The sequence below is a fragment of the Physeter macrocephalus genome, chromosome 8 (genome assembly GCF_002837175.3).
Source record: "Physeter macrocephalus isolate SW-GA chromosome 8, ASM283717v5, whole genome shotgun sequence".
Taxonomy (NCBI): Eukaryota; Metazoa; Chordata; class Mammalia; order Artiodactyla; family Physeteridae; genus Physeter; species Physeter macrocephalus.
In genome coordinates, this window is record NC_041221.1 from 54,682,947 (window position 1) to 54,695,169 (window position 12,223).

Here is a 12,223-nt window from a genome sequence, read left to right on the forward strand (position 1 = left end):
AAATATTTCAGATTATTTTACATTGGGGCAGCAATTTTTCTTGCTTGAGAACCATTTTGTGGTGGCAAAAGAGAAGAATGCATACTGCATATGAGCTACAAATTGGGGATTTGTATATGTCCAGTCACAAATACATTGTTTTGAATTGGACTTAGTCAAATAGCAGGTCTGAATAATTTTTCACTGAATTCAAATTGTTTAGATTAATTAAGTGTGAACTGCTTGGTTGTCTGCCATCATATAGATACCACCCAAGATCATTTTATCCAATTAATAATTAATTAAACCAAAACAAATGCCTGGCTTATTGCTCTAAAACAAGAATAAAATGAAACCTGTCATTACTTAAATGATGTAGTCTATTCAACAAAACTTGTCAACAGTTAACATGCTTTACACAAAACACTGCTGCAACAAAATGAGTAGCTTCCAAGTGACACTTTATGTGTATTATTTATACTAGTAATATTTTTATCATTAGTTAAGATGCCATATAAAGTATAATTTTTCACTACCTGAATTTTATTATAATTTTCTCAGCCAGAACATCATGTAAATGTCTAAAAAGTATTTTTTTCAAATAACTGAACACCTCTTTTTCAAGCTTTAATCCCCTAGTCACCAAGATCATGGGTTCTTTGCCCCCATCCCAAATCCTTCCCTCTTTGCCTATGATTGTTTTGAACCCTGCTGCACTGTGAACAGGGGGACAGTGGACTCATCAGAATCAAGGACCCCCCAGTAGGTTTCACATCACTGTCTTCAACCTAACCTAGTATCCTGCCATATGATGTTAATGTTACATTCAAAACCATTAACAACTTTTCATGTCTATTCAGATTTCATTGGACTTATAGTGATTTTTATAAAATAGTTCCGTTATATATGCAATAGAAACAAAGTATTCTATTTTTAAAGAAAAGTCTAAGTTACTGGCAGCAACATAGAACTACTTTAGTACTTCTTGATTTCAGACAAAAGCATTAGTATTATAAACCAGTAATAATGCATTTCTAGATATTTAGCCAGCCATGGATACCAGGAAACCGTGAAGCACGGAAGCATGCCAGTAGCAGTGCTACATCCCGTCTGTGTGAACCTGTACCCTACAACATCAACACCAGCTGTCACTTAAGAAATCCAAAACCCATAGCTTTAAAACAATGTTCTCAGAAAGACTAAATATCACTTTAGCCTGGTGTGGGAAAACAGTGGCGATGAGTGGAATGAGATTGGGAAATCTGCTTTCGTGGTGATGGAGATTTGGGGCAAGTTTATGGTTTTATTTCCTTGCCTTAAACCAATATTTTTGTAGGAAAGGTATGTTTTTCTTATGGAGATTGTAGAGTAACCATCATTAACAAAGGTAGAAAGTGCTAATTTCCCCTTGAGGACACTTTTTTTCAATATGACTGAAGGATGAACTTTACATGAAAATTATTACAAATACTTCTACACCTAGTAAACATGATTAGGGATAAAACCTTTTTAAGACAAATGGCAAAGGGTTTGTCTTTAATGAATTCTTTGGTTATAAACAGGTCTTGAGTGACATTCGCTCTGTGTACTATTTGGTTTTGCTGGTGTCTGTTCTGTGTGTCCCTTGAGGACTAGAATGAAATTAATTGTCCTGGGTTACAGCTCATAGAACATACTTAATACAATTTACCTTGCTTTAATGTAAAATAATAATAGAATGAAAATATATCTTTAGATCTGAAATAGCATATATTATTTACAAAGCTACTGCTGAGCATCTTGCATAAACTTTTCATCCTTTTAAAAATAAAAATTCACGTGTTCTTAACAGGAAGCAGAAACAAAGCTGAAATCCAAACTCTTTGACATCTTCCTGTGACTCTTGACATGATGTTTCTCATTCACTGGCCCACAGATTCCTGAGTTACATAAAGCATAATGAAACATAATTAGCATAACCTGGTTATTCTATAATAACTTATCACTTTAGCAAAGCAAAAATGTCTGGGAAGAGGTGATCCAAACTACTGCCAAAACCAACAGTTCCTATTCTAAATACTCAAGGAAAAAAATGTTTATGAACTATGAAAATTTTGATTCTAATCAGTGAAGAAAATAAGGTAATATTGATTCATTCATAGCACCAAGTATATGGGAATATGTGACAATAAAATAGGAGAATCCAGAAAAACTGAGAGAGAAAAAAAATAAGACTACATAAAAAGTTGTAAAAGAAACTAGACTGTGGTGACAAAAGAAACAATATATATCTGCAGTGTAATAGATTGACTTTTAGATTGGTTGTTACATGTTCTCTGGTGGAAAAAAGATGATTATTTTTGTTTAACTATGTATATTCTCCTATAATATTGTTTAAAAAAGCATATCCAAGCACATAGTGAATGACTAGGTCTTTTTAAAACTAAAAAATGTAGGTGGATTAATAGCCTATGCATATTGAATTTTAGCTTTTATTTGGAATATCATTTGGAAGCAACTTACATTTTTTCTGTGCCTGGGGGCATTATTTTCTATACCATTGCTATCATCTGATTTCCTGTAGAGAAAACAAGAAAGAAAATTACTAGATGTTTACGTTGCATAAAACTAAGGTCAGTACACCATCTATATCATGGCCATCAGGTTAAAATTTAAAAGGTCAATACATACAGAATTTATTCTTCCTAAAAATGTTTTACTCATAGTGTTGATTTTATTTGTATGCCATTGCTTGGAGAGGAACTGTTGCCACAGAAGACAGTGACAAAGGCCTGTTTCTTTTATGCAGAGGGAGAATTGCTTCTCCCCAGGCATGAGTAGAGGCTTGGGTATATAGCCTAACTTATATGTTGCTTTGACACATGCAAGATAATAGCCAATCAGGAGCTCAGCCAGTATGTGCGATACAGGTGCTGTAATTCAACATGTTTATTACATTGAATTAGAGGTTAAACATGGTTCTTTATCTACCCAATGTGCATCAGAGTAAGACCACAATGTGGGCTCCAGATTCTTAAGGAAGACTAAACGAGGTTACAAGGGTATATAATAAATACCCTTCTAGAGGTTATTGGCAGGCTTGAGCTCATTAAACTAGTACCACCAGATAATAAATTCAACCACCTAATCAGCTGTCTCAAAATTTGGGGGATGGGGCAGGTAGGTTAAATATTGTGTGAAATTGTGTGGGTTAAATATCTGGGTGGATCAGATAAATGCTGTTTGAAATGACTAGCTTGTTTTGATGTTATATGCTTATTTAGTAGTGTACTATTTTTTAAAGTCATTTTCACCAAGAAATTCTATGAATCGCTGGTATCTAAACACGTATATAAGCATCAAATATAAAATGTACTGATAAACAATATTCTCTGTAAAGAAAAATTTATCTCCTAAACCAAAAATTCTAAAAACAGCATTGGTGAAAAGTTGCTCTAAATGAGTACAAGTGCCCTTGAAACTTGATTTAAATCTAAAGATACTGAAATAACCTAAAGGTGAGAAATGTGACTGCAAGGGACTGGATAGAAACACTGGGGAGGCTGAGCTGGGAGAACAAAAGAATCCAGGTAAGGGAGTAATTGTTTCAAATATCTGAATGATGGTCATGTTTTTTTATATGACTCTGAGTATAAGAAAGGTAATCAATACATGGGAACCAGAAAGATAAAATGTTCAAATCAATACAAACAAGATGTCCAAGTTCTCCGGAAAGAGGTTCAAATTCCTTCCAACCATGAGAGTCTCTGATTCTAAGACAACACTTTTTTCCTATCTGGGGTTATGGAACTCCTGATATAATTATTTTATGCTCTTAATTTAGAAGTTCATATCCTGTTGATTTAAGTTACCTGCCATGGGTGAACTGAGTAAAAAATAACTATTTGAGTAATGTCTACGAATATCTGCATGACAGCTGTCCGCCCCAGTCCTGCTCTTTAACCGTGGCTATAGCACTTACACCTCAGAGCCCCTGTTGACTGAAAAAGATAAACTTCAAGTGTCATTTTGGGTTGGTAATAGTAGCTCAGCCCTCCCATTTCCTAGGTTTCTTTCGGCTCCTTTAATCTGGTCTCATTGTCTTGGTCCCCAGCCCTTGGCTGTGTTACTTGGACTTTAAGCACCTCTCTCACTGGGCTCCACTGTCAGTTCTCTGGCTTGGTGGATCCAGTAACTCCCACATTCACCAAACCAAATGATACCCCTGGTAATTTTCTTCTTAGTTCTCCTCAGGCTCAGCTCAGCTCTAAACAAAGGAGACTGTAACAGAAATGTGGCACAGTTTGTGTTCCTTCAAAAATAATGGCACACAATTCTAGCCCCATGATTTTCAACACTGAATTCTGAGAATCAGAATCAGTGATAGGCACTTTAAAGAAATACAGATGCCCAGGCACCAATTCCAGAGGTTCTGATCCGAGATATCCAGTTAGGTCTGAGTAACTGTAATTTTTTAAGGAGCATCCTAAGTGATCAAAAATATAGCCAGGGTTGAGAATCATTGCTTTACACAAATAATACGTCCTTATGGTTCTTGAGTACCTCCTGTGCATCAAAGCCTATGCTAAGGATTTTTACACATAGAAATTCATTTAATCCAGAAACCTTATGTGGTAAGTAATATCATTAAACCCGTTTTGTTGAAGAGAAAACTGAAGCACAGAGAGGTGAAAGTAAGTGGTGGAGGGGGATAAATGCCAAATGCCATTCTTCACCACAACATGGACATCTACAGAAAATAACACGCATGTTATATACTCTTGTACTTTTTTCCTCTAACTGCAAACATTTATTTAATTTCATATTTATCTGTATTTTATGCAAGTGAAAATTAATTTATAAAAAATAATACTTACAGCTGTTCAATTTGTTCAAATTCCTTCCCATCATCTGTGTGACAAAAGAAGAATTTAACTCTTAAGATTGGTTTATTATTCTTACAAAGCATATATGCTCAATTCTACTTTCCCCTGAATTTAACATCCCCTGACTGCCTGTGCTGTTTTCCCACTCTGTAATGAGAGAGATGGGCCCCATCAGACAGCTGCCCCTCCATCATGTCCACCCCTTCCCTGCTCTCCTGACTTGCAAAATTGCCTGCAGTTTTGATCAAGCATAGTCTGGTGCCTGGAATCATCAAAAACAGAACTGACTGATTTATAATTATTTAAGTTATGAAAAATTTAGTACAAAATCAGGAAAAAATACAGAATATAAGATAAATTTTCTTAGGGGACCATTGGTTTCTCAGTCTGTTATCCATCAGGCACAGGCTATGAAAACAGAAAGCTGGCAGGCAATGTCTTCTATGAGAATTTCAGAATGTTTGATAAAACGTTTTTAAAAATGAGTTATCTAAATGAAAGAATAATTGTTTGTCTTTGAGATCTTTTATATTAAGCTAATGCAGAATTTTCTAATATTCCAGTACCACTGCACATATCACTTAATTGGTGTGCTGGTCCCAGTAACACCAAAGAAAAGGGAAAAAAGGTATATTTTAACATTAAAATTTTTTAGGGGGTCGACACAGGAAGACCATCAATATAAGCTCATAGCTCACTGTCCCATTGTTATTAACATAAATACCACTACAAAAAACAAAAGTTAGATTTTTCTCTAAAGCCACCATAATGGATTAAGTCATAACATGAGAATTATCTAAAAAAAAGAAATCCTACCTGAGTGCTTCTTTTTCTTTTGGGTGTACATTTCACAAAGCAGAATAATAGCCACTAAAAGAACAACCTCAGCAGCTATTGCAAGAAATGCTTTGAGGGGCACCCAATAACTCAGCACGACAAGTTCAATGTGTTCTTCACTCTCGCCTAATTGGAATATTGCATGGCACCAGTAAGATCCCTGATCTTCCTCTGAAAGTTGCATTATCTTGAGCCTTGTTTCATTAGCATTTTTTCCATTGATCACATACTTATTGTTCATTGGAACACCAACAGGAACCTAATAGAAGGAGACATTAAAATCCATTCCTGTCATATTGCATAAAAGGTACATGTCCTGTGATGATCTAGTTTTGAGTGAAAGCTACAAGATAGTACGAAGAAAACTGCTTAACAGAAAAAGGGCATATTAGGGACTTCGCTGGTGGTGCAGTGGTTAAGAATCCGCCTGCCAATGCAGGGGACAGGGGTTCGAGCCCTGGGCCAGGGCAACTAAGCCTGTATGCCACAGCTGCTGAGCCTGTGCTCTAGAGCCCGCCAGCCACACCTACTGAGCCCACGTGCCATGACTACTGAAGCCCGCGCACCTAGAGCCCGTGCTTCACAACAAGAGAAGCCACCGCAATGAGAAGCCCGCGCACTGCAATGAAGAGTAGACCCTGCTTGCCGCAACTAGAGAAACCACACGCGCAGCAACGAAGATCCAACACAGCCAAAAATAAATAAATAAATATATTAAAGAAGGGGGCACATTAAAGTATGTGAGAAGTTATACATACAGAGCTCAAGTCTTACCATAGTTAGATCTTTCACAGGTAGCAAACAAAGGAAAAGTACACTTTGCTTTAACTACTTAGCACTGAATGTTTGAAACTACAGTGTGCAAGTCATCGTGGGTAAATATTCTATGAGAATTAGAAATACAGAAAAATTCCAGCCATCTGGGTTTCATGTTACAATCCCTGACTAGTTCAAAGTACTTCCTCCTTCACACGTACAGGCATACATTCATTAAATCAACTATTAAATTAATGAAGCTATTATATCTGATCATTCCTGTAAAGGAAGTTCACTGGCTCATGACATTGGGAGTTCCTCAAACGAACTGAAGACAAAATCTTCAGGCCTTCGAAGCTGATGTAGACGAAATGGTAGAAATCCCTGTAAGCCTGGTATACATGGTGGTCTGCGCACCTTCTGTCTTCTCATAGCTGAATTTCTCTCTCTTTCTGACACGTTGGCTTCTGAGATTCACTGGGTTTTCCTCAGCCTTTTAAGATCCATACTAAGCTATTTGGTGGCTGATTTATTTAATCCATTTAAATTAAATTTTATTCTCAGGCCATTTGATGCCTTCGTTGCTCTATCACTCAACTGCACTGCTCAGTAAATGCTAATTTGCATACAAATATTCTTGGAGGTTATCTGATGAAGAACTGAGTTTATTATTTGCCAAAAAAATTATAGCAACCTGGCTCACTGTGCACAGCATTGCCTGTGATGCTTGTTACAAATGTACTCTCTCTAACTCAGAGCTGATAAATCAAAGTACTGCATGTTTAATAGGTGCCCCAGGTGAGTCTGATGCAGATGGTTGGCCTACTTTTCGAAAAGACAGTTGACCTAAAGTTTTGACTTGCACCCTCTTCCCTGCACTTTTCTCATATCCTAATATAACCCATGCTTAGGGCCAAATTGAGAGAAACTTAGTTTAGCAAATGGAGAAAAGCACAAACACTACATTCTAAAAGTTTAATATAATTAGACAAGCTTTTTTTGTCTAGTCTCACATATGGATAAATAAATTAGGCTATGTAATTAAAAAACTATGTCTGTTACTTGTTTTTTTCAAATTTACATGCTCTTTAAAAATATTTCCATACACAAAATGATTGCCTTTCCTAATCATCAATAACAAGATTAAGTACAAATATTAATAGTTTAAGTCTACTCCTAAGTGATTTGGAGCTATCTCTTTGAAAACTCAAACCAATCACAGAATCAGTAACTCACCCTTTTAAGTCCTTCCTTCTTTCGTCGTCAACAGTCTACAATAGCATCAATATTGTCTAAGAAGGAATTTAATATTTCACTAAGGTCTACACTGTCTCATACCATTCCTTCTAGAATTGCCTTTACAAGACTTCAATTTCAATACTCATTAGCACCAGGGCAATAAAAGGGTGTCCCCTAAAGGACAATGTCCTAAATTTCCCTGCTGTTAGAGGCTACTTGGGAGGAAGAAAACCAGAAATGATTTCTTAGGTACTCATGTTTTTCTTAATATCAGCTCTTTGAAAAGCCATTAATTCTTTAATAGGGATTTAAAGTATTTGGCTTCCCTTAGGTCTCTGGAAGTCCAAAAGAGGTCAGTGACACTAAAAGAACCTAAAACCTGAGTTTAAGTTACCAAATTTTCATTCTTTTCTCAGATGCTTCCAGTGTATTGCATTCTATCACAAATGTTTCCAGAGACAGAAGCAGGAAAACTCCCTTTCTTTTTTCTAGTTACTCTCATGAAATGATAAGAAAAAAAAGAATCTTTTTTGTTGGGGTTATATCTAAGCTTGTCAACTAAAAATGAATTGTAACTTCCTTTCATAGAATTTTAATAAATTGCTAAATCTAAAAAACAAAGTACCACCTAATGAAACATTAAGAGTATCTTCAGATGTATAATGTAATATGCTAAAAACACCAAATGACAGCTCCATTCATCACTGTTCTTTCTTCATGAACACATATTAAGGAAAAGATAACAGAAGTATAAACAGTCCTAAGAACTGTGAGTGTATTATATAATCTTATTATTTATCAAATAAAAGTTTTTATTTTGTTTTCTTCAAGTCAAAGAAATATGATCTTACCTGTACACTCCCATTACTACTGTACCAGGTCCAATTTAAAGGAAAACAGCCTTGACATTTACACATCAAGACAACTGAATCGCCTACATAAGTGATCAATGGTTTCTTTTTTTCATGAAGTTCAGGGACTAAGAAAAATGAAGAGAAATGTATGTTACTGAAAGAGTTTGAATAGGGGGGATGTATTCAAGTTGAATATAATTTCTCTTTTTCATTTTTTCACTAATATATGATTTTATTTCTGTAGTTTTAGTTCTATATAAAATGAACTAATTTATAGTATAGTTAACTATAGTTAGTTAGGACATAGAGTTGTAGTAGGTAGATGGTGCGATATAATTGTCAGTAATATAGAAACAGAAGGAAGGTCTTCTATTATTGAGCCAATAACAATTACAAGTATTGTAATAGACTGTTACATGCTTTGGATAAGAAAGAAACTTCATGTTTTCAAGACTATTCTCTCTTCCCACCTACTAAGTTACGTTAGAGCAAATATTTTTTCAAAGTTTACCCTTAAATGGCACTCTAGTGAGGAGACAAAATTTTCAGGATTTAAAATTTTTATTCGACACAGATTTATGAAAAGAGTTGGAGAAGATGGGAAGATGAGAAAGGAGCAAAGGAAATTTAAGAGAAAGAGAAAAGAATAGGAAAGAAAATGAGATTAAAAAACACTTTCATGTGGTTTTGTAGGAAAAAAACAAAAACTAATATTCATTGTGATAAATTTCTTAAAGTTTGAAGCAGATGCCATTAGTAACAATAAAAATGAGCACTGAATTTAGAAAAATTAAGTTTTAAGGCTATGAATAACTTGGTAAAGAAAATTAAAGCATAAGAACATAAGCAAAGCAATAAAAAGCCAACTAGCAGCTTCCATGGTGAAATCAGTTCCTTCTGATTGACCTCAAAGGGTGTATTATAAAATGTACACTTTTATGGGAGACAGACTTATCAACAAAGATGACTTTTGTTGATTGATTTTTTTTTCTTTTACTAATTTTAGCAGGCTTTGTGTTTTGTTTTTCCTTTTTGTTTTTTTGGTTTGCCAGCAGAGAGACAATGTCTAAATTTTTAATACTGTGTTGACAAATTTTATAGATACTGTTTGCTGTTCACTTGTTATCCTATTTTTAGATTTTATTTTGGGGAGGGTCAGGGTGGAAAATGGAAAGATCCATTTTAATTGCTAAAATTAGGTTTCCAGATTAAATACATTTTCTAAACGCTCTTGGCTTTCTACTACCAGAAGAATATTGGGCATTTGCTAGATGTATGAATTGTAAAGATGAAGAAGGGGGAAATAATTGGTACTAACTGGAAAAGAAATTCTGACTTCTGTAACCACTTGTATAGGGGTAAAAATAGGGTTGGATTTCTTCACAGGTTCTGTCTTTAGGTGATTAATGTTACAGTGATGAGTGTCGGAAGTCTTCAGTTTTCCTTATGGTTTAACGTGGGCCTAAATTCAATTGCACCTATCACCCCCTCCTTCATCAGCAATGCTGACCAGCAGAGTGTTGAATGAGACACTGCTAATAATAAAGAGATGCAAATAAGGAAGGTATATCACCACTGAAAGTGTAAATCATAAGATGACAGAGCAATCTATAAGTCAATGCTTCTCAAACTTTTCATAACCAAGGAAATATGTTTCGATAAAACTGAATGATCTACAGTTTTACATTACCCAAAGATGTGAAATGCCAATCAGAATTTATAATCACCCCAATAATAGTTTATGAGCACCTAGTAAGGTACCACTAGGGTACTCCTGAGGTAGGAGAGAAGTGAACACATGTGATTGGCATGACTGAAGTCATCCCAGCCAGAAGACATTGGTGAGCTCACCTTGTCAGAGGATATTCTGAACACTCCTTTTGAACGGCTACTAGTGTCCCACACTACTTATTGGTCACCATTAGGCTGAGGGGCACTAAGGGAAATGTGGTTAATATGTGTCCATTTCAGAGATCAATGAGCATTTGAAGTAGTCAGCACAATGAGCCAATGATGTGACAAACATAAGATTTGGGTCCAGGAAATATTTGAATTAGAATTATAGCTTCAGTGTTACTAGTGTTGAGGACATAGGTTGGTCATACCCTTCCACAATGTTACTGTAAAGAATTAAGTACAGGAACACAATATATAAAGGGCTTGGTGTAGAGTAAACACCACAAAATTCAAACATTTGTTGTCATCATGTACTGGTATTTTTCTTAATTGAGTTTTCGTACAAATTGTAATGCCTACGGCCTTCCTACATTAGCCAGCTTAATGGCATGGATTATTGTCATGTGCAAGAACGATTTCTAGGCCAGTTGGCCATGTGGAACAGAGAAGAAATTAGACACAGAATAAAAGGAGAACTGGAAATTCATCTGAATTCATCTCAGAACCATAGGAATGTATAAAAACACCCCCAAATGTGGAAAAGGGTCCAAACTGAGCCATTTACAGTACACCCAGCCCATCTGAGAAAGGCGATTAAAAGAGATTAAAATGATGAAAAATAAAAGATGAATTCACAGGAGACAAGGCCCAGAAGAATGAAGAAACAGTAGCTTTGAGATGCTGGAGGTGGCACCAGTCCATCCTTTAATAACATATATTAAAAAACTTCAGTGAAGCTGTAAAACAAATTCTGCTGCTTGAAACACTTATGCAAGTCCTTGGCTAAAGCAGATGAATAAGAGTTTGTGGAGAGGAACCAAGATGGCAGAGTAGAAGGACGTGCTCTCACTCCCTCTTGCAAGAACACCAGAATCACAACTAGCTGCTGGACTATCATCGATAGGAAGACACTGGAACTCACCAAAAAAGATACCCCACATCCAAAGACAAAGGAGAAGCCACAGTAGGAGGGACGCAATCACAGTAAAATCAAATCCCATAACTGGTGGGTGGGCGACTCGCAGACTGGAGAACCCTTATACCACAGAAGTCCACCCACTGGAGTGAAGGCTCTGAGCCCCACGTCAGGCTTCCCAACCTGGTGGTCTGGCTACGGGAGGAGGAATTCCTAAAGAATCAGACTTTGAAGCCTAGTGGGAATTGACTGCAGGACTTCGACAGGACTGGGGGAAACAGAGACTCCACACTTGAAGGGCACACACAAAGTAGTTTGTGCATCGGGACCCAGGGGAAGGAGCAGTGACCCCAGGGGATCCTGAACCAGACCTACCTGCTAGTGTTGGAGGGTCTCCTGCAGAGGCGGGGGGTGGCTCTGTTTCACCATGGGGACAAGGAAACTGGCAGCAGAAGTTCTGGGAAGTATTCCTTGGCGTGAGCCCTCCCAGAGTCTGTCATTAGCCCCACCAAAGAGCCCAAGTACGGTCCAGTGTTGGATTGCCTCAGGCCAAACAACCAACAGGGAGGGAACCCAGCCCCACCCATAAACAGTCAAATGGATTAAAGTTTTACTGAGCTCTGCCCACCAGAGCAACAGTCAGCTCTACCAACCACCAGTCCCTCCCATCAAGCTTCTTAGATAGCCTCATCCACCAGAGGGCAGACAGGAGAAGCAAGAAGAACTACAATCCTGCAGCCTGAGGAACAAAAACCACATTCACAGAAAGATAGACAAGATGAAAAGGCAGAGAGCTATGTACCAGATGAAGGAACAAAATAAAACCCCAGAAAAACAACTAAATGAAGTGGAGATAGGCAACCTTCCAGAAAAAGAATTCA

The 12,223-nt window shown here is 36.7% G+C and overlaps 1 protein-coding gene across 1 annotated transcript in view; it reads right to left on the minus strand.

Annotated features, from left to right (window-relative positions):
* Positions 1 to 1,485: 1,485 nt before the first annotated feature.
* EMB (embigin) overlaps positions 1,486 to 12,223 on the minus strand; it is a 47,116-nt gene continuing 36,378 nt past the window's right edge. The window contains exons 5-9 of the mRNA XM_024125420.1: positions 8,528 to 8,655; positions 5,661 to 5,940; positions 4,836 to 4,869; positions 2,482 to 2,536; positions 1,486 to 1,898 (exon numbers count right to left, since the gene is read on the minus strand). Coding sequence (XP_023981188.1) covers positions 1,881 to 1,898; positions 2,482 to 2,536; positions 4,836 to 4,869; positions 5,661 to 5,940; positions 8,528 to 8,655 — 515 coding nt within the window. The 3' untranslated portion in view covers positions 1,486 to 1,880. The remainder of the gene's footprint in view (positions 1,899 to 2,481; positions 2,537 to 4,835; positions 4,870 to 5,660; positions 5,941 to 8,527; positions 8,656 to 12,223) is intronic.